We start from the raw sequence: 23,944 nt of genomic DNA on the forward strand, positions 1-23,944 counted from the left end.
TGCTTCAGCTTATAAATTGTGCTCATTCAACATAAAATTAGGTCTTTCAAATTGTAAGGTGGATTTTTGCTGATATATTCCTAGTGTGAAAAAAATAGTACCTTACCACAAAAATATTTTTATGGCACAAAATTTCAGTTGTTCCATAGTGGTTCACATAGGTGTAATAACAAATAGGCATAGGGCGCATGGGTGGCTCTGTCAGTGGAGTGTCAGACCTTGATTTCGGCTCAAGTCTTGATCCCAGGGTCATGGGATCCAGCCCCGTGTCAGGAGCTGCCCCTCTCCCCTGCTCGCATACACTCGCTCTCTAAAATAAGAAATAAAAAATAATAAATAGGCACAAGAAAATAAAATTCCTGTAAACTATAAAGAAGTAAATTTCACCTTCTTCTGCCCGTAGACAATGCCAAGTAAGCATCGTTAAAGTCTCCCCTCCCACTGCTGTCATATCTAAGTCAGAATCTCCCAAAGAGCCCGAACAGCTGCGGAAGCTTTTCATAGGAGGTCTGAGCTTTCAAACAACCGATGAGAGTCTGAGAGTCTGATGAGAGTCCCCATTTTGAGCAATGGGGAACACTTATGGACTGTGTGGTAATGACAGATACAAATACCGAGCGCTCCAGAGGCTTTGGGTCTGTCACGTTTGCCACTGTGGAAAAGGTGGATGCAGCCATGAATGCAAGGCCACACAAAATGGATGGAAGAGTTGTAGAACCAAAGAGGGCTGTCTCAAGAGAAGATTCTCAAGACTTGGTGCCCACTTAACGGTGAAAAAGATTTTTGTCAGGGGCATTAGACACTAAAAAACATCATCTAAGAGATTATTTCGAACAGTATGGGAAAACTGAAGTGATTAAAATCATAACTGATCAAGGCAGTGACAAAAAGAGAGCCTTTGCTTTTGTAACGTTTGATGATCATGACTCTGTAGACAAGACTGTCATTCAGAAATACCATACTGTGAATGGCCACAACTGTAAAGTAGGGAGAGCTCTATTTAAGCAAGAGATGGCTAGTGCTTCATCCAACCAAGAAGGTCAAAGTGGTTCTGAAAACTTTGGTGGTGGTTATGGAGGTGGTTCTGGTGGGAATGACAACTTTGGTTGTGGAGGAAACTTCAGAGGGTGAGGTGGCTTTGGTGGCAGTCAACAGGGTGGTGGAAATGGGGATGGCTATAATGGATTTGGTAATGATGGAAGCAACTATGGAGATGGTGGAAGCTATAATGATTTTGGAAATTACAACAATCAATCTTCAAATTTTGGACCCATGAAAGGAGGAAATTTTGGAGACAGAAGCTCTGGCCCCTGTGGTGGTGGAGGCCAATACTTTGCCAAACCACAAAAGCAAGGTGACCATGGTGGTTCCAGCAGCAGCAGTAGCTATGGCAGTGGCAGAAGGTTTTACTATGTTTACTGCCAGGAAACAAGGCTTAGCAGGAGAGGAGAGCCAGAGAAGTGACAGGGAAGCTACAGGTTACAACAGATTTGTGAACTCAGCCAAGCACAGTGATGGCAGGGTCTAGCTGCTACAAAGAAGACATGTTTTAGACAATGTACATTGACAAAAAATCTGAGGACTGTATTTGTGATTAATTGTATAACAGGTTATTTTAGTTTCTGTTCTCTGGAAAGTTTAAAGCATTCCAACAAAGGGTTTTAATGTAGATTTTTTTTTTTTTGCACCCATGCTGTTGATTGTTAAATATTAATCATAGTCTGATCATGACGCTGAATAAATGTGTCTTAAAAAAAAAAAGGTAAATTCTTTCGCTGCATCTATTGAGAGGATCATATGGTTCTTATCCTTCCTTTTATTGATGTGATGAATCACGTTGTTTTGTGGATATTGAACCAGCCCTGCATCCCAGGTATAAATCCCACTTGGTCGTGGTGAATAATTGTTTCAATATATTGTTGGAGCTGGTTGGCTAATATCTTGTTGAGTATTTTTGCATCCTTGTTAATCAGAGAAAATTGGTCTATAGTCCTTTTTAGTGGGGTCTCTGGTTTTGGAATTAAGGTAATGCTGGCTTCATAGAAAGAGTTTGGAAGTTTTCCTTCCATATCTATTTTTTGGAACAGCTTCAAGAGAATAGGTGTTAACTCTTCCTTAAATGTTTGGTAGAATTCCCCTGGAAAGCCATCTGGCCCTGGACTCTTGCTTTTTGGCAGATTTTTGATTACTAATTCCATTTCCTTACTGGTTATGGGTCTGTTCAAATTTTCTATTTCTTCCTGTTTCAGTTTTGGTAGTGTATATGTTTCTAGGAATTTGTCCATTTCTTCCAGATTGCCCATTTTATTGGCATACAATTGCTCATAATATTCTCTTATTGTTTTTATTTCTGCTGTGTTGGTTGTGATCTCTCCTCTTTCATTCTTGATTTTATTTATTTGGGTCCTTTCTTTTTTCTTTTTAATCAAACTGGCTAGTGATTTAACAATTTTGTTAATTCTTTCCAAGAACCAGCTTCTGGTTTCATTGATCTGTTCTGGTTTTTTTTTGGTTTCAATAGCATTAATTTCTGCTCTAATCTTTATTATTTCCTGTCTTCTGCTGATTTGGGGTTTTATTTGCTGTTCTTTTTCCAGCTCCTTAAGGCGTAAGGTTAGGTTGTGTATCTGAGATCTTTCTTCCTTCTTTAAAAAGGTCTGGATTGCTATACACTTTCCTCTTATGACCTAACAACTCAGGCAACAACAGATGTTGGTGAGGATGAGGAGAAAGAGGATCTCTTTTGCATTGCTGGTGGGAATGCAAGCTGGTGCAGCCACTCTGGAAAACAGTATGGAGGTTGCTCAAAAAACTGAAAATAGAACTACCCTATGACCCAGCAATTGCACTACTAGGCATTTATCCACGGGATACAGGTGTGCTGTTTCGAAGGAATACATGCACCCCATGTTTAGAGCAGCACTATCAACAATAGCCAAAGTATGGAAAGAGCCCAAATGTCCATTGATAGATGAATGGATAAAGAAGATGTGATATATATATACATATCTTACCACTTATATATATATACACACACACATACACACAATGGAGTATTACTTGGCAATCAAAAAGAATGAAATCTTGCCATTTGCAACTACGTAGATAGAACTGGAGGGTATTATGCTAAGTGAAATTAGTCAGAGAAAGACAAAAATCATATGACTTCATTCATATGAGGACTTTAAGAGACAAAACAGATGAACATAAGGGAAGGGAAACAAAAATATTATAAAAACAGGGAGGGGGACAAAACAGAAGAGACTCATAAATATGGAGAACAAACTGAGGGTTACTGGAGGGGCTATGGGAGGGGGGACGGGCTAAATGGGTAAGGGGCATTAAGGAATCTACTCCTGAAATCATTGTTGCACTATATGCTTACCAACTTGGATGTAATTTTTTAAAAATTAAAAATAAAATTAAAAAAAAAGTAAATTTCAAATCACAAATTACAGAACCTAGTTATTAATAGGCAATGTATTAAAATACACAACATGTAATGGGAACATGTTTAGAACACATAAGTAAATTCAACAAGTTACTTTATTTTTTTTTTTAATTTTTTTTCAACGTTTATTTATTTTTGGGACAGAGAGACAGAGCATGAACGGGGGAGGAGCAGAGAGAGAGGGAGACACAGAATCGGAAACAGGCTCCAGGCTCTGAGCCATCAGCCCAGAGCCCGGCGCGGGGCTCGAACTCACGGACTGCGAGATCGTGACCTGGCTGAAGTCGGACGCTTAACCGACTGCGCCACCCAGGCCCCCCAACAAGTTACTTTAAAAAACTCATGGAGGGGCACCTGGGTGGCTCAGTCAGTTAAATAACTGACTCTTGATTTTGGCTCAGGTCATCAACTAGTGGTTCGTGAGTTCGAGCCAGCATCAGGCTCTGCGCTGACAGTGTGGGGCCTGCTTGGGATTCTCTGTCTCCTGTCTCCCTTTCTCTCTGCCCCTCCCCTGCTCGCTCACTCTCTCTCTCAAAAATAAACATTAAAAAAAAAACAAAAAAAACTCATGGCAAAGAAAGCTATAGTTACATACAGGGAAATCTATAGTTGTAAATGCCTATTTTTTTTAAAAGAAAGATCTCAATTTAATAAATCTTTCATCTTGGAAAATTTGAAAAGAGCAAGCTAAATCCAAAGCAAGCAGAAGGAAGGAATGAGAACAATTATGCAGAAATAGGTAAAACAGGATTAAAACAAAATAAACAAAATCCAGAGTTGGTTCCTTGAAAAGATCAACAACATTGACAAATCTTTAGGTAGACTAACCAAGAAAAAAAGAGAGAAAATTCAAATTGCAAAAATCAAGAATGAAAAATAGAGAGGAGTCCTATCAAAGTTACAGAAAGGATTACAAGGGACACTATAAGAACAACTGCCTGCCAACAAACTAGGTAACTGAAATAAAATGAACGACACAAACTAGCAAAACAGACTCAAGTAGAAATAAAAATACTCATGTATGAATAAATATAATAGCTTGAATTCATAATTTAAAAATTTACCACAATGAAAATCCAAGGCTCCAATGGCTACACTGGTTATTTATACCAAACATTTTAAAAAGCATTAATACCAATCTTTCACAAATCCTTCCAAAAAATAGAAGAGGGAATATCTAATTCATACTATGAAATCATATGCCCTCATAACAAAATCAAAGACATCACAAGAAAACTATAGACCAGTACCTCTTACAAATATAGATTAAAAAAAATCCTCAACAAAATACTAGCAAAATGAATCTAGCAACATAAACTACGGGTTATACACCATAATCATTAGGGTTTTTCCCCTAGGAATGCAAGATTTATGTAACATCCAAAAGTCAATGTAATAAACTATATTAAGGGGAAAATAGGATTATCTAATTAAATTGTAAAAAAATAACTAACAAAAGTCAACAGCCTTCCATGATAATAATTCTCAACATACTAGCAACAGAATACTTCTTCAATCTGATAAAGAATATCTGCAAAAAACTCACCTAACATCATACATAATAGTGAAACACTGAAAGTTTTCTTCCTAAGGATCAAGAAAAGTATGTCAGCTCTTACCACTTATATTTAATATTGTACTAAAGGTTCTAGCCAATGAAATTAGGCAAGAAAAAATAAAAGACATACAGATTGGAAAGGAAAATGTAAAATTATCTCTATTCTGAGATGACATGATCTTATATGTAGAAAATTCTAAGGAATACACACACACAACTATTAAAATAAATGAGTTCAGCTGCTGCAGGCGGGAGCTCAGCCTGCATGTCAAATCATGTTCTTTGGTGGCGTAAGCCCCAGTACATACATCTATGGCCACTTCCCACCCCTCCCTGCCCAATGTGCTCAGGCTACCACAAGACCAGAATGGCCACCCCATCCAAGACGAGACGCCCATCTCCCATGACCAGCTCTGAGGGGACCTGCACCAAGAAAACTGTCATCGAAAGGAACATTGCTTCAGGGAAGACATTTGTGAATATTCTTAAACAGGTCTGCAAAGATTGGGAAGTGGTTCCTGAACCTGCTGCCAGATGGTGCAATGCTCAAAGTACTCAAGACGACTTTGAGGAACTAACATTTTAAAAAAGTGGTGGGAATGTTCTTCAGATGATATATGAGAAACCTGAATGACAGTCTTTTACCTTCCAATCATATGCCTGCCTCAGTCGAATATGAGCCTAGCTTGCTTGTCTCAATAGCACGCTCAAAGATGCAGAAAAGCCTGTATCAATTTTTGAACAACCTCTATATAGGTATAGGCATAGTTCTGCATCTAGTTTGTATCAGTATGACTACATGAATGAAACAGAGTAGGCAATTTATCAAGACTGGCATGACTGGATGAATCTAAAATTTGGCCAAAGCTCTGAACTGGATGGAATCAGTTAGCTTCGAGCCACTGCAGAGAAATGCTTGAATAGAATATGGGAAAGAAATGAAGACCAAGGCATTCTTGAATATATACAGAAGCTTCACTATAAGCATGAAAGCTGAGTCCTGCATAGAACACTGAAAATCAACTTTGATTTTCTACAAGAAATCCCTATCTTAACACTGGATATTAATGAAGACTTTCAAGGCAAATATGGTTGAAAAGGCCAAAGAATCTTTGAGTACTTTGTGATCTTGCTGAAGACTACAGGCAACCAAATGATTCCAGGTACCTCAGCTTTGTGTACCCTTCATAGCTTCATATTCATTCAAGTCTCTAGAAAACCCAGGATTTCTACCATTTTTGCTCCAAGAAAAAAAATTTTTTTGATGAATTCTACATAAGAGTTTATGAGCAGTTTCTTTTCTTTTTTGCTTAAAAAAAATAAAGACATTTAATTATCTTTCACAACAGAGAGTCTGGAGGAAGATGGTTCCAAGTAAGTACAGGCTAAATTCTGTCATAAAGGACCCAGTCTCCTCCTGTCTCTCCCCTCCATTATTCTCAACAGGCTGGCCTTTATTTATTTGTTTATTTGTTTTTTTCCTGGTGCTTCTTATTGCACTAGTGACCAGTTTCTTCACTGGGAACTTTAATGTTACATAGTAAATGGTAATGTGTCCTGTGTAAATTAGCACACCTATTAAAAGTTGAAAAGTGGAATTTAAGGAATCCCTACAAAAGAGTTTTTATGTTTTATTTTAAATATTTTTCATTAAGTGCTTCCCCTTCCATCTTAAGTTATATGGAAGATAAGACCAGTTTAGTATTTAATCACTTCATTGATATTTACTAATGTGTCTATAACACATTAATAAGTAAAGGAGCAGGTCAGACTTTGTTCCCATTTTGTAATGGCATAACCTAGCTTATGAGTCATTTAATCTTTTTCTGCTTTTGTTTCTACATCTGTGGCATGGGTGAGACTAGATTCATCTCCTTTTGCATTGGATTTTAGAGGATTAAAGAGGAAATGATAACTTAAAATGTTTTTGTCCTTAAAAGACAAATGAGTATAAAGATTCAATGCACATGGAGCTTACTATAGCTGCCTACTTTCTCCCTTCTCAGACAATTCTTTTAGAATAGAATATTACTGCTATAGTTAAAGGATTGGCTTAAAATTTAATTGTCTTTAATTCACTTAAGGTGAAAGTATAGATTTCCTTAAATTGCTTCCCATTTTTATAGGTAAAACATTAGTGGAACATAGCAAAAGATAAGTTTTTCCATTTTACTTTTTATTGACCCTGTACTAGGAATGAGTAGTTTTTCTTTATCTTTGTACTCAGTGAGAAGTCAAAAGAGATACTAAAGACAAAGAAGATTATTTTCTTAGCAGTTTAGTCTCTTTTGTCCCAGATCTTACTTCCTGTCCCATCCTGCTTTCCCTAGGGTCTAGATTAATTAGGTGGCCTATTTTTTTTTTAAGTTTTAATTTTTTTTTTTTTTCTTAGTAATCTCTACACCCAATGTGGGGTTTGAACTCATGACCTTGAGATGCAGAGTCACATGCTCTTCCAACTGAGCAGGTCAGGCAGCCCAGCAGCCTGCCATTTTAAAGTTTAAATAAAAGTCACACATTTCTACTTTGAGACCATCATGGTCACCCTTTGCTTCAGAGCTTGCTTTGCGTCTCTATAGAGTTATACTTTAGGGGTTTTTCTCCTTTAAATTACTGATAAAAATGATCTTGTTTTACATATTCTGTATCTTGAAAGCATTATCATTTTTGTTAAATATATATTAGGAAATATATAAAATAATAAAGACAAGGTAGAATAAGTTTTTAAAATCTGCATGGATTCATTTTAGGTCTATAGGTAAAGATTTTCTTCACGTTTGTTCAGTTAGGGTATGCAATATTTAACTTTCCTATTTGACATTTTTGAAAAAAAATCTATGCTTTTGAAACTATTATTTTCCTTTCTTTTTAAAATGTCATTTTTTGTTTAGTTTTGTTTTGATAATCAAAGATTATAATTTTGTAGGCTAACCAATCTAGATGCACTGATCTTTGAAAAGGAAACTTTATTTCAAATGCTATATTCCCCATGTATATTAAAACTGTCTCATGTTATTGTATGGGGTTTTTTTGTTTGTGTTTGATACAAATGAATTTGCTTACTAAATATTAACTTAATGAATAAGTATAAATCTCAAAAATAAAATAAAATTAAGTTCAGCAAAGCTGCAAAATGCAATCTCAATATAAAAAATCAATTGTATTTATATATACTAACAATGAACAATACAAAAATGAATTTTTTTTAAAAACTGCATTAACAGTATGAAAAAGAATAAAATACTTAAGGAATAAATGTAACTAAAGAAGTACAAGATTTTCACGGTGAAAACTATAAAATACAGTTGAAAGAAATTAAAGATCTAAATAAAATGGAAAGACATCCCACATTCATTAATTGGAAAACTTAATATTAAGATGGCAATACTCTACAATTTATTTACAGACTTAATCCAATAAATATCTCAGGTGGCTGGTTATAGAATCTGACAAGCTGATGCTATTATTCACATAGAAATTCAAGGAACCCAGAACAATTTAAACAATCTTAAAATAAATTTAAAAAAAAAAAAAAGAGACTTCACAAGCTACCATAATTAGGAAACTATGGTAATGGCAAAAGGATAACACATAGATTAATGGAAGAGAATTTATAGTTAAGAAATAAACTCTTAGGGGTGCCTGGGTGGCTCAGTCAGTTAAGTGTCCGACTTCAGTTCAGGTCATGATCTCATGGTTCATGAGTACGAGCCCTGCATTGGGCTCTGTGCTGAAAGCTCGAAGCCTGAAGCCTGCTTCGGATTGTGTCTCCCTCTCTCTGCCCCTCCTCTGCTCACGCTCTGTCTCTCTCTCAAGAATAAATAAACATTAATTTTTTTTTTTAAAAGAAAGAAAGAAACTCTTACATTTATGGTCAATTGAATTTCAAAAAAACAAACAAACAAACCAATACAATTTAGTGGGGAAAGAATAATCTTTTCAACAATTGGTGCTGGGACAACTGGATATCCACATGCAAAAGAAGGAAGCTAGACACCTTACACCACACACAAAAATTAACTCAAAATGAACCACAGGTTTAAATGTAAAAGCTAAATAATAAAACTCTTAGGCAAAAACTCTCTGAAATAAATCTTCATGATCTTGGGTTAGGTAATGATTTCCTAGATATGACACCAAAAGCATAAGCAACAAAAGTAAAGATAGATTGTGGACTTCAAAATTTTTAAACACTTGTGCTTCAAATGATACCATCAAGAAAACAGAAAGTGCACAGAATGGGAGAAAATATTTGCAAATCATATATCTCATATAGGAGTGGTATAAGAACTTATAAAGAACACTAACAACAGTAAAAAGATAAATAATCCAACTAAAACATGGGCAAATAGCTTGAATAGATATTTCTTCAAGACATAAAAATGGCCAAGAAGCACTTGAAAAGGCATTCAAAATCATTAGTCATTATGGAAATGTAAACCAAAACCAAAACAATTTTACCCATTAAGATGGCTAAAATCAAGAGATAGGCAATGACAAGTGTTAACAAGGATATGGAGAAATTAGAATGTTCATTCCTTGCTGGTGAGACTATAAAATGATGCAAACTCTTTGCAACAAAGCTTAGCAGTTCCCTAAAATTTAATCATAGAATTACCATATGACCTAGCAATTATAATAGTAGGTTTATATCTAAGAGAAATGAAAACTTATGTCTATCCAAAAATTGGTACGCAAAGGATCATAGTAGTATTCTTAATAGCCAAACAGTGGAAATAACCCAAATTTCCATCTACTAATGGATTTTTTTAAGGTGATATATCCATACAATAGAAAATTATTTTACCTTCAAAGAAAAATAAAGTATTGATACATGCAATAACAATGGGTGAACCTTGAAAACATTATGCTAAGTGAAAGAAGCCAGTCATAAAGACCACATATTATTCCATTTATATGAAATATATACAGTAGGCAAATCCATGAAGACAGAAAATAGCTTTTGGTTGCCATGGGGTTTCTTTTCAGGGTGATGAAAATGTTCTATAGTTAGAAATATTTGCCCAACTCTGTGAATACACTAAAAATCAGTGAACCTTATACTTTAAAAGGATAAATTTATTATCTATGAAACTGAATCATTCATACATTGCCAGTGTGACTGTAATACTGTACAGTCACTATGAGAAACAGTTTACTATAAAACTGTTAGGATATACAGATAGGTGAAAATCCAGGGGAGCCTGGCTGGCTCAGTTGACAGGGCATGTGACTCTTGATCTCTGGGTTGCAAGTTTGGGCCCCACGTTGGGTGTGGAGATTACTTAAGAATAAAATCTTAAAAAAAGAAAAAAAGAAAACTAAACATCCAATTACCATATGACCCAGCAGTTACATTCTTAGGTATTTATCTTAGAAAAAGAAAAGCTATGTTCAAACAAAAATCTGCACATAAGTGTGCACAGCAGCTTTATTCATAATAACCAAAACTGGAAATAGCCCAGATGTCCTTCAACAAGTAAAATGTTGAGCCAAACTGTAGTACGTGCATTCCATGGAATACTACTCAGCAATAAAAATGAACACTACTAATACACAAAACAACTAGTACTAATCTCCAGAGTATTATGCTGAGTAAAAAGAAAAAAAGAAAAAGAAAATGATCCCAAAATATTATAAACTGCATGGTTTCATCTCTGTAACACTTTTGAAATGATGCAATGTTTAAAATGGTGAACAGATTAGCAACTGCCAGGGGTTAGCAGTGGGAAGCGAGTAGGTATGATGGATTATCAAAGGGATTCTTGAGCTAACAGAATGTTCAGTATCTCTAGTGGTGGTGGCACATAAATCTATACATGTGTAAAAATGTACCAACGTAAATATACATACCTCCAGGGAAATCTGAATAAGATAATTAGATTGTATTAATGTCAAAATATTGGTGGGATATTGTACTACAGTTTTGCAAAATGTTACTACTGGAGCAAACTGGGTAAAGGATACATAATATCTCTATTATTCCTTAGAACTTAATATAAATCTACAGTTATCTCAATTTAAAAAAAAAATGCCTCTCAGGCACAGAATTAAGTACAGGAAAGAACAGGGCAGTGATTGCTGGTTTTCATGAGAAACTATTTTGTACTATTTTATCTTATTTGTAAGCATATATTATTGATTAAAAAGAAAGAATATCTTCTCCCTTAAATAAGGTATATGTGTGAAGTACCTGACATATAGAACATCTTTGATAATGTTAGCTCTCTTTCCCTTCCATTTGAAGAACAAGACAATGTAGACAGACTAAGATGTCAATACTAAGTAGCCTGATTCTGAGTAGAGCCACCAGTAAGCCATCTGATGAGATTATCAAGGGCTAAAATTGGAACCGTAAGGTATTCCTACCAAGATAACTATGAGAGAATCTCTCACCATGACTGAACAACTTTAAAACAAAGCCCTCTTTCCAGTCCTTCTTCAGCAAGCTAAGAGTAATTCCAGGGAAATCTAGAGGCAAAGTAGTAGAGCACATACAATAGATTTGCCGTCATATAAAAAAATCTTTTCATGATCATGGTTTTATTATTAACTGCTTTCATCACCACTAACATTAATTGAGTGCTTTTACGTTCAGTACATCATTTCATGCATTCTCATCATTTAGTATCCATGCTAATGCTGGAAGATATAGGTATTATCCCCATTTTATAGACAAACTACAACTTAGAAATGTTAGGTATATTGCCCTAGTCAGAGAGATAGTCAAGGGCACCATGTCAAGATTTTCCTCATGTATTTCCTCATGCTAGGAAATATATTCTAGCCACTAACTCTGCATGGTCTTATTTTAACAAAAGTGCCTGACAATAACTATCATGTGCACCTTCCACACAAAGAAGGTACCCTGGCCTTGTTTCTGACTGAGTATCTGTGAATCTGGGAATACTCTGAATATCTGGGAATTCACTGAGACTTTAAGTCTCAAGTCCATTCATTTTATCATAATGTCTGCACTCTATGCCCAACGACTCCAATGTTGCCTTTCAAGCATTAAAATTCCTTTCCTTCCACCAACTCACTTTACCAATCAGCAATCCACAGGGCTATCATAAAAAGACCCACAAATGAGAACTTCCTATTTTCTTATTACATGTCCTTGGCCATTGCTGGTAAATACTCTTAATCATTCCCTAGTCCTCTGCTTACACACATTCTTCTGTACACACATACACACAATCACATACATTCATGAATTCCATACTCACTCTTCCCTTTACCTCTCCATGTCACTGTCATAGCTCAAGCCATCATATCTTCCCCAAGGTTAAAGTCTGCCATTGTAAAAATCAGCCAACCTCCCATCTATTGACCTCTCCTTCCCTATGGTCTCAGAGGAAACATGTTCCTGTTCTCCATACTAACCTTCTGTAACAGAATCCAATCTCTGTAGTAAAGGGTCCTTACTTTCTCCACAGGCTCCATCCCTCTGGCTTCAAAGAAGCAAATGTCTCCCTTTCTTGAGAAACACTTTCACCTGAAATGGAGCCTTGTGTACTCTTCAGTTCAAACTGACATATACATTATATTTAGTTAATATCTATCATCATGCCCACGTCATTATGCAAGAAGCACCAGAAATTAAGTTTTTGTGATGATAACGCAAAGGATTAGGGAAGGAAGGTGCCATCAGGAAGATGTAATTCTCCTTTTCTCTTTTTTAGGATGTTGCCGACATGGTTTTTCCTTCAGTGGGAAAAGAGGTCTACGATTCAGGGAGGAGAGCTATAATTCAGTCTGGGGAGGCAAAAGGAGTGAGGGGGTGTATCGGGAAATCTCAAAAGCTAAGCAACTAGGAAAGGGGAGTATTAGCCAGTCATTCGTGGCTATTTAGCAAGGAAAGGAAACAAAGGATAAAAGAAAAAAGAACTTGAAGTGAGGGGCCTAAGGCAAGAGGAAGAAAAGAACTAAAATAGTGCCAGTCTTTGAAGCAACTCCCTGCTCTCCAACAGCCCAATCTCTCCCTTGGGCTGAATTTTCACCTATCTGTATATCCTAACATCAGGTAAGAAGCAACTAATTAGTTAATTCCCCTCAACTTTTCCGTTTTTCAGAAGTTCAATTTCTGAGTCACCACTGATTCTCCTCTTTTCATCTTTCAATGTCAGGTGCATAAATCTCATCTTCTTTTTATAATTAATCAACTCAGTCCTCTCCTAATACCATTCCCAACTCTACCACTTTAGTCCATGACCATATCAGCTTTCATCTTAAGAGTCCAGAAAGATCTATATGGCTTGTCCAAAATTACAAAATTACTCAGTTGCAGAGCTGAGGCTAGTACTCATGTCTTCTGAATAAGGTATTTCCTTATGTTTCTTCAGATCTAGAATACTTGCAAATCTTTTAAACTAGTACCATTTTCATTCCTTCATCAGATACTTATTAGGTACCTAATATGTACAAGGTATTATGGCAGGTGCTCTGGGGCACATGGGGTGAACATAATCTTAAAATGTCTACATCATAAGGATAAGTACAAGTAAACCTAGTAATATAAGACATGAAGCTATTAAGAATAATACAAAGTTCCACAGGAATACAAAATAAAGTTCATTTACAACTGGGATGATTAGAGATAATAGATGATTATAGATAGATGATTTGAGATGGTACTTGACAGATAATTAAGATTCCAGTAAGCAAAAATGGAAGAAATGGCATTACTCCAAACTAAGAACATGAGCAAATACCAAGAGGCAAATGAAAACAGCCATTTACTTACCTAAAGGATAAATAATGAACGAAGTTATAAAGTTAAGGAATAAGGTATGGCCACATTATGGAAGCTGTGAATAAAAGGCTATAAGAGCCTAAACAAAAAAAGCAAGGTCTGGAAGTGACTACATGAGTGCAAATCCTGGTTTCTTCACTTAACTGCTGTGTGACTTTGGAAAAATTAGTTAACCTCTCTACTGTGCCTCAATTTTCTTGTCCATAAAATGAGACTAATAATAGTACCTAATAGGATTGCTGAATTAAATGAGTTTTAAAAAAAAAAAAAGAGCCATCTGTAGGGGCACCTGGATGGCTTAGTTGGTTAAGTGTCTGACTCTTGATCTCAGTTCAGGTCTTGATCTCAGAATCATGAGTTCAAGCTCTGTGCTGGGTGTGGAGCCTACTTAAAAAAAAGAGAGAGAGAGAATCATCTATAAATGAATTAATACATCTATAAGGCTTTTAGCACAAGTTAGGTCCAAAATAATTGATTATGTAGACAATAAGAAGTGAAATGCTTAAGCAGAGGAACAACAATATTAATTAAAGTGGTGTCTAAGGGAAAGTCATCTCTGAAGATGGAACAGAAGCCACATGGCTGGTACCACAAAAAAACTCCAAACACAAAGTACTTTGGGCCTGACCTAGGGTGACAGAAAAGAAAAGGAAAAAGGAAAAAAGTATTGGGGGAGCTAGCCTCCAGGATCACTTCCTATCATTCCTACCTCTTGGCATTCACATCCTCTGTGGCCCCTCTCACACTGTACATGGTTGATCTATGTGACAAAAAGAATAGGACAGAAGAGGTGGGAAGTCACTTTTGAGACTTGTTATAAAAGACACCAGGGCTTAGCCCCTCCCTGTCTCTTTCTCTTCGGAAAGCCAGTTGCCATGTTGTGAGAACTGCCCTACAAAAGTGGCAAGGAACTGACACTCGCCAACAAACACATGGGTGAGTCTGGAAGTGGATCCCCAGGCTCTGGGACCCTTTATTTGACTGTACCTTGTAGAAGACACTAAGCTGGACCCAGCCAGTTGAGCCATTCCCAGATTTCTGACCTTCAGAAACTATATGAAAAAACAAGCACTTATTTTAAGCTGCTTCAGTTTTGAGACAATCTGTTAAACAGCAATAGATCACTAATATAATTATTGACAAGAAAAACTGGTAAGTTCTTGAAAACTAATAGAATCAGAGGGCAGAACTGAGTCTCAAGTCAAACACTAGGATTTCTAAGGATGTACTGTGAATGCCTGACATTAATTTTTGGCTGCCAAGGCATCCATTTCAGAAGACATCCATCTTGAACAAACATAGCACCAGTTATATGACACAAACCAACAAGATCAGGAATTAAGCTGCCCCTACCCATGAAGGTCCCTCTTTCAGAAAACCCTCGGTAACCTACATAACTGACTATCTGAGTGACTTCACTTCTCCCTTCTGGTGCTCTAATTCCCACCCTTAGGCTTTAAATTAGCCAATAAAGAATGAACCTCCAAAACCCTAGACACCCCACCCTCAGACCTCAGGTTTTCTTGCTCTCCTCTTCCCCCAGCCCCCCTCCACCTCACTGGGTAGCACGTGGGTGTGCAATGTACCCTCCAGGACCTGGGAGTTGTAAATCTTGCTCCTCAAACGTCCCTGATGTTTGTTGCTGAAGTGCATCCTGCAATCATAACAATAACCACAAGGTCTGGTCCAGCCACAACATTGGCCCTGGTCAGGGAAAACAGCTCAGTACAAGTAACCCAGGGGCCCAGGCAAGTGCCTCGGGCATTCCTAGTCAAGCATCACTGTCAATAGACTGAGACCAACAACTTGCAGGAGAAACTGTCAGGGCTTAGTGGATTAAGGGTAAGAAATTGATAATTTCATGATGCACTGAGTTTAAACGGAGCTCAAGGAAAAGGTCAAATACACATCTGAAAGTTAGCTATATAGCTGTGACAGCTAACGTCAAAGTATGAGCTTGCCAAGAATAAATGTGTAAAGTAAGAAAAAGCACAAGATCAAAACTTAGAACATGGCAGGAACAGAGTAAAGAGAAGTAAACGAGCAGATGCCAGACAGGGAGGGAATCAGGATAAGCAACAGACAGGGATGCTCCTCCCCCCGCCCCCCCCCCCCAATCAATAAAAGCACGTGATAAATGTGTCAAATGCTAGAGTGACCATGATTTAACAAATTCATATATTTCCTTGATTTTTTTTTTTACATTTGACTACATCTGGAATCAGGATGTCTCATAATCAATAGGTATGTTTGACATAGGTTTCTTTTACTCCACACAGTTACAAAATTGAGACTGACAAGCTTTCTCTGCTTTCCAGAAGCAAAGAAACATAACAATGATAAGCTGAACCAGTATATGTGGACTCTTTTTTGCCAAGAAGTTTTTGGTAAAAGGAAAAAGTCAAAAAAGGAGGCCCTGTGTTTGCTTTTTTAAATTTTAGTATGATGAGACAAGCATGTTTGTAAGCAAGGAACTTAGAAACAGCTTTTTTAAATTTTTTTTTTAATATTTCAATTTATTTTTGAGACAGAGAGAGACAGAACACAAGTGGGGGAGGTGCAGAGAGGGAGACGCAGAATGTGAAGCAGGATCCCGGCTCCCAGCTGTCGGCACAGAGCCCGATGCGGGGCTCGAACCCGCCAACCGTGAGATCACGACCTGAGGCAAAGTCGGATGATTAACGGACTGAGTCCCCGAGGCGCGCCAGAAACAGCTTTAAAAAGGCCACGGCAAACACAATTTTCGGAAGGAAAAGATGTACTCACAAATGCAAGTACAATCATTTACATATCATTAATGTAATATTCCTACACACGCACTCTGTGCCCAGATACTGTGGTATAATTTGGTATACACAGTTTGGCAGCGGTTGGCTTCGGACTCCTCTCCCACCGAGGCAGGAATAGAAAGATTCAGAAACAGTTTGGGATAGAAAGGAAAAGTGTGGCACCACACACCACGGCGCGCCGGCGCCCCGGGGCGGATGGCACATCCATTCCAACATCCACCGCTGTGTTCTACGACAGTCAAGAAGAGACAAACAATGCCAAACGCTAGCGAGGGTAAATACAGCTCACACGCTAGTTCCAGATTCAACTCCGGTCGCTCACTTCCGTCACCTCGCCAGCTGCGACCTCGCCAGCTGCGACCTCGCCAGCTGCGACCTCTCCGCTCCGCACCTCCAGCGGTTCCCCCTGCCCTCTGCATCTCACCGGGAAGGCGAGACGCCAGACGGCCGGCGGGGGGCTGCTTCCGCACACCTGGGCGAGACCGACCTCAGGAGAGGCACACTGCGAGGCAGGCTCCATCCACGCTCACCGACAGAACCAGCCGCAGCCTCGCCAGAGATCACCAGCCAGCACAGCGCCTGCCTCTCACCCCTCATAGCCTCTGGCCAGCCCAAGCGCTCCCTGCGCCCCGCCGGCCTGGCCGATGGGGAACTGGAGGGGGTAGGACACACTGGCGCTGGAGGGCTACCGGGAGACCGCTGAAGACAAAGCAGAGAGAACAGGCCTGGCGTGGCACTGGTTCCCAGTCTACAACTTACCTTCCGGGTACACGAGGTACCGCCGCCAGGCATCTCTAGACGCTCAGCCACCTCCCGCGCGGAGCCTTCGCAAAGGCTGGCTGTCTCCTCAAGGTGCCGGAAAGCAGCGCGCCACGGAACTCGCTCCGCGCCCCGCACTGTGCGCTACAATTGGCGGGTGCTCGGGCGAGGGGCGGGGCTTTTCCGGACACAAGGCCCTCCCCGCGCTGCGCGCCACGCGCCACGCGCGCGTTGGGATTGGAGCGCTGTCGGCGGTGGGGCGGGGCTTCTCCGCCACTCCTTGCTTTCTGGGCACAAATGGGTTTAATAAAGCTGGGCTGTGAACGTGGGTAGTCGGTGACCCACCAGCTCTGAAAGGGAAGGGGTTAGCGCCGTTTATCGCACTTTCCTTGTTGGGGTAGAGGTTGTGCAGAGCGAACTCTGGACAGGCTACAGTGCTGTCCTTGAGTTCCTGGTTGGGAGCTGCTATGCGGGTGCCTCTCGCGGGGTCAGCCGCCAAGTGTTTTTTCAAAAGAAGCTCATATGTGGTCTGTTTTGTCAAGCAACAACTGACCTTACATGAAAACTCGCAGTACGCTACAAATTAAATAATCAATACTTAAGGAATGGTTCTAGCTGCCTAACTCCCAAGAAAGGAGTGTTCTTTCCCTACGTATTGGGGCGGGGCCAGGGATAGGTTAGGTATCCTGAGCAGAAATTCTCAAATATAGGAGACATTAAAATCGCCAAGATTTATTGTAACGAGGCATGACTGGATTTCAGATTCTGTAGGTCTAGGGTGGTGCCAGAGAACGTGTGTTTCTGACAAGTTCCCAGATGATATTTGATGTGGAGAACGAAGGTAAAAGAAATATAGGGGGAAAAAAATTCCTTAAATTTACAGCCCATTGACAAATACTTGAGACAAGCAGAGTGACCTTCCTCAAGGAGCTTGGCTGCCTCTATGTCAATTCTTTGTTAGAGGCAAAAGGCAACCTTAGCTTGTCATTAGCCAGACCTCCAGGATCCTGTAAGTTTTGGTTAACATATGAAACTCCCTTTGGAAACTTCCTTTTTTCTATCTCCCCAAGACACATGCTAGCAATCATCCTCCAAGCATATGGCCCACTGATGCGTATCTGAAGGGTCTCATGACTAAGGTTTTATTAGATAGTTAGTAAGTGATCTTTTCCTAACAACAGGTAGCCCCTTAAGGTCCTGGAAACCTTGTTTCCAAATTCCTTAGAGACTTAAACTATCCCTAGCCCCCTGCTAACTTGAAATTATATAATCAGCCACTCCTCCTCCTCACAACCCCAGTGCAGCTCTTTCTGCTCACTGGTTCTGTCCCCGTGCTTTAATAAAACCACCTTTTTGCATGGAAGACATCAATATTGTTGGTGTTGGTCCTATAATTCACCTTGAGAGCGACAGGCAACCGCCATTTCTTAGATCCCACAAGTGAGTATACTTAAGTGTCTCATCACTTTGAGAAGTAAATTTAAAACGCAATACAATGGGAAGGGGAGCCAGGACTGAGTAGAAACCCAATTAGATCACAAAGTCTAACCAGGTAGGAATGTTCCAAAATAAAAGCGTCTGTTGTAGCAAAAACTAAAACAATGATTTCAGTAAGTTGACAAAGTATCAGCTAGGGAAAGAGAAAAGGACTCTTCATTGTACCCTCATAAGTATAGTGGAAGCGGAGTTTGGTCTTCTGCTTCAAAGAAGCACTTTTTTTTTTTTTTTTTTTTTTTTGCCTTTTTAAGAATACATTGCTTTGCAGTTTATCCATTTTCCCTATTCATTTGCCATTATTGCCTCAATTAGGCCTTCTGACACAGTTTGACCATTTATCGTGTCTATCCTTTGGATCTTTATTATATATCTCCACCAGACTTCTCTATGCCACTCAGCAATAGCCTCATTATACTACCTGTCTGTAATCGCCACTTGAATGTCTGAGAAACTCTTCAACCTAAATTTTTCTCCTCCCCTAATAAGATAATTCTCCATCTCAGTAGTGGCACTAACATCCACCCAATAGCTCATGCTGAAACCTGGGATTTTCGTGAACACTTTTGTGTCCCTTATCCCAGTCCTGCCTGTCCCACTTTCCATTTGTAAATATCTCATCTAACCACTCATTCTCGGCTGCCACTGCCATATTCCAGGTCATAATTTCTTTTGCCCAAACTACCCAGTAGCTTCTAATCAGTACTTCCTCATCTACTCTTGCCCTCATCTACCACATACATAGAATCCATTCTCCATGTAAACATTCTAATGATGTCTATGCTGTCCATATTAGTCTTCCTTTCAGTTGCCAAATGTACTCTGAGGCCTCAGGGTATATGGATTTGCTACTCCATTTGCCTGAAAGGCTTTGGCCTCCTTCTGCCATGTCACTTCATACACAGCTATTAAAAATTGTTCATGCTGACAGATGGATACAAGGAGGTTTATAATATTATTCCTTACTATTAATATGTTTAAAAATAAAATTTTAAGTTGAGATTTTCAAAAACCAAAAACCAAAAAAAAAGAAACAAACAAAAAACCCTGAATCTGATCTTAGTTTCTTTGAACTCCCAAAGCTAAAACCCCCTGTTCATTTTTACATATCCTATGATACTTTGAAGATGTTCTAATAAGCATAATTTAAACAATTATTATAATTATCATCTGGCTCCACCTCTGAACCGTAAAGTAGTAACATTTCTTTCTTCTTCACATTCATATCCCCAGCACTTAGCACAATGTCTTCCATGTACAAAGCACTCAAATAAATATTTGCTGTGATGAACTAATAATTATGAAATAATTATTTCTAATAATTTGTCTGAGGTCTCACAGCTACAAAGTGTTTAGGATTAGAACTGTTGTGAAACCAAGGTTCATATTTTCTACACTATATCATTCATAACATAGTATAATTATGAGGAATTTTCAGTTGAACAGAGACTCAGCAAAAGTGAATTACCCATAAGAAAGATAAGCCTGTGTTAGAATGGATTTTTGATTCCTACCCAGTCCTGTCTTATCAACAAATATTCAATGCCAAAACATAAAAACAAGTGGGAAAAATTTTCTATTAACTCTTCTCATCAAAATTTTTGCCCTAGTTCTTGTTTTGCAGATATCTGTGGTTTTCACTCTGCTTACAAGGATCCTAAGGATTCCATGAAAGGAACATGGAGTCTGTTGAGGGTAAGAGTCACAACAGGATCTCTCCTATATCACCAGGGGAGGTCTTCTTTCCTCTGTTTTAAAAATAGGGTGAGATTTCACTTAAAAAATAATAAATTTGGGGAAAGAATGTTTGAAATCCACTAGTCTAGTCTATATCTTTTTCTAGCCTAGTAGTTAAGAGTGCAGTGGGCTGCAAGTGAAGACAAGATTTGAATGTGCAAAAATGAAACTGTAAATGTATTAGAATAAACCTGATCAAAATTCATTTATAATTTTTTTTTGGGGGGGTTCTAACTATGACTCAAAATTCACTACTCATAATATAAAATATTGATAAATTCAACTGCATAAAAGCCTTAACTTATGCATGGCAAAAACTACAAGCTAGTAAAAGACAAATGACACAATAGGAAGACTATTTGGTACTCCTCGCATATAAAAAAATTACTCCCCTAAAGTATAAATCTCCCTTGAAGTCAGGAAAAAATTACCAACAACCCAATAGAACATGGGCAAAAGACTTAAAGTGTTCACTGAAAAAGGGACACAAATGGCCTTTGTACCTATGAAAAACGTGGCACCTCAGTAGTGAGAAATGCAAATTAAAACCACACACCTAAAACATTGGCTGAAATCTAAATACTTGACAAAACACATTAGGGTAAAGGCATTCTCATAAATTGCTAGTGGAAGTACAAAATCATGGCATCCCTGTCAAAGGGAATTTGGTAATATTTTTTCAAAATTACAAGTGCATTTATCCTTTAAGCTAGTAATCTCACTGCTGGGAATTATTTCTACAGATATACCTGCACCTACATGAACTGATAAGTATAGAAGGATATCTACTGCAGCATTATTTGCAATAGCAAAAGACTAGAAATAACTGACATACTCATTTACATAAAGTAGACTGTTAAATAAACCATGGTATACCTTCACAATGATCTCTAGGATATATTCAATGAAAAAAAGCAATGGACAGACTAGGGTTCATAGTGAGTTGCCTTTTTAGTGTATGAAAGCAGAGAAAGACATATATTTGTGTTGCTTGTGTCTGCATGAAGAAATACTAGAAATATAGAAGAAAAAAATGAACTTGATACGGAGTTTTATTCTGTAGAGAGGAGAGAAACCAGGTAATTGGCATGAAAAGAATAACACTTATGCATTTTGATTTTTTTAGATTTATTTATTTTTGAGAGAGAGAGCACAAGCAGGGAAGGGGTGGGGGGTGGGGGGTGGGGCGCCAGAAGATCTGAAGTGGGCCCTGCACTGACAGTAGTGAGCCCGATGCAGAGCTCAAACACATGAACCATGAGATCATGACCTGAGCTGAAAGTTGGACACTCAACCGACTGAGCCATTCAGGTGCCCCTATATTATTTTGATTTTTGAGCTGAACATATACTCATTCAAAAAATATAGATTGAAAATTTAAGAAAATTGTGCACTATGTTCTGGAGTGATGATGGTTGCACAACTGTAAATATAGTGAAAACCACAGAATAGTACACTTTAAAGGGTGAATTTTAGGCTGTTTGTCTTATATCTCAATAAAACAGTTATTTTTTAAAATGTGGTCAGGGACTGGCAGCATCAGCATCATCTGGGGAATTGTTAGAAATGAAAATTTGGGGGCCCTCTCCTAGACCTAAACTGACTAAATGAGAAATTTTATGGGTGGAGCCTGGCAATCTATTCTGACATGCCGTCCAAGTGATTCTGAAGCATGCTCAATTTTGAAACCTCTTGACTAGATGGCAGTTGGTAGAGGAAACAAGTTCTTGCACAATAGTAATCTGAAAGCATCTTACTACTACATCCATGCACTCAGGATAGGAAGAGAAGTCCTTCTCAAACTTCTTAAAATCATGAACAACAATAATGTCAATAATCATAATAATATCTAACATATTTGTGCAGGCACTGTATTTTTTTTTAATTTTTTTTCAACGTTTTTTATTTATTTTTGGGACAGAGAGAGACAGAGCATGAGCGGGGGAGGGGCAGAGAGAGAGGGAGACACAGAATCGGAAACAGGCTCCAGGCTCCGAGCCATCCGCCCAGAGCCTGACGCGGGGCTCAAACTCACAGACCGCGAGATCCTGACCTGGCTGAAGTCGGACGCTTAACCGACTGCGCCACCCAGGCGCCCCTGGCACTGTATTATTTATTAATCTCTTTACACGAAATGAAAATAAGTGTCTAACCTCCTACATTAGGACATAACCAGATAAGTGCTCAAAAGCTGTTAGCTATTTGTTTACCTAAGATTTATTATTATTATTTTATAATTTATTATTCACCTTAGATCTATTTTAGCATCTCTTTTTCCAGTTTTATTAAGATATAATCGACATGTAGAACTGTGTAAGTTTAAGGTGTATATCATACTAATTTGACTTACATATATTCTAAAATGGTTACCATAATAAATTTAGTTAATATCAATCATCTCATATAGATATAAAAGAAAAAAGAAAGAGAAAAAATTGTTTTTTTCTTTATGGTGAGAACTCTTAGGGTCTACATTCTTGAAAGCTTTCAGAATGCATCTCCAGTATTTATTTGTCTTATAACTGAAAATTTGTATCTTTTGACCACCTTCATCCAATTCTCTCTCTTCCCACCCCCTACCTCTGTAACCACAAATCTGATCTATATTTCTATGAGTTTGGGGTTCCTTTTTTTAAGATTACATATAAAAGTGAGATGATACAGTATGGTCGTTCTCTTCTGACTTATGCCACTTAGCATACTTCCCTCAAGATCCATCCATGTTGTTGCAAATGGCAAGATTTTCTCCTTTTATGCGACTGAATATTATTTCATATATACACACATACACACACATGTAATATACAGTATATATTCCATATATATTCCAATAGTCTACATATACACCATATATGTGTGTCTGTGTGTGTGTGTATACCATATCCACCATAGCTTTTTTATCCATTCACCTGTCATTGTACACTGCCCTGAGGTTGCTTCCACTTTTGGCTATTGTAAATAACACTGCAATGAACATGGAAGTGCAAATATCTCTTTGACATAATGATTTCATTTTCTATATGCCCAGTAGTAAAATTGCTGGATCATGTGATATTTCCATTTTCCATCTTTTGAGGCACTTCCATACTATTTTCCACAGTGGCTGTACCAAATTACACTCTCACAATAGTGCACAAGGGTTCTTTTTTCTTCACATCCTTGCCAGCACTTGTTATCTCTTGACTTTTTGGTGATAGCCATTCTAACAGGCATGAGATAATATCGCATTGTGGTTTTAGTTTCACTTCCCTGGTGATTAGTGATGCTGAGTAACATTTCATGTATTTGCTGGCCATTCACATATTTTCTTTGGAAAAATGTCTGTTTGTGTCCTTTGCCTATTTTAAATTGGATTGTTTGTGTTATTTTGCTGTTGAATTGAATGAGTTCTCCATATATTT

The 23,944-nt window shown here is 38.1% G+C and overlaps 1 protein-coding gene, 1 long non-coding RNA gene and 1 pseudogene across 2 annotated transcripts in view; 2 read left to right on the forward strand and 1 right to left on the reverse strand.

The window, feature by feature from the left end:
* Positions 1-17,457, reverse strand: part of SPIDR (scaffold protein involved in DNA repair) — a 504,944-nt gene extending 487,487 nt beyond the window's left edge. The window contains exon 1 of the mRNA XM_040487839.1: positions 17,313-17,457. Coding sequence (XP_040343773.1) covers positions 17,313-17,345 — 33 coding nt within the window. The 5' untranslated portion in view covers positions 17,346-17,457. The remainder of the gene's footprint in view (positions 1-17,312) is intronic.
* LOC121038299 (uncharacterized) lies at positions 568-22,332 on the forward strand. Its single transcript, XR_005794288.1, has 3 exons — positions 568-1,558; positions 14,114-14,121; positions 22,321-22,332. It is a non-coding gene; the product is annotated as an uncharacterized LOC121038299 (long non-coding RNA).
* On the forward strand, positions 5,351-6,136 carry LOC121038298 (deoxycytidine kinase-like; annotated as a pseudogene).
* Positions 22,333-23,944: the final 1,612 nt, after the last annotated feature.

This window comes from Herpailurus yagouaroundi, unplaced genomic scaffold (genome assembly GCF_014898765.1).
Source record: "Herpailurus yagouaroundi ecotype Mexico unplaced genomic scaffold, PumYag 165, whole genome shotgun sequence".
In the NCBI taxonomy this organism is placed as follows: domain Eukaryota; kingdom Metazoa; phylum Chordata; class Mammalia; order Carnivora; family Felidae; genus Herpailurus; species Herpailurus yagouaroundi.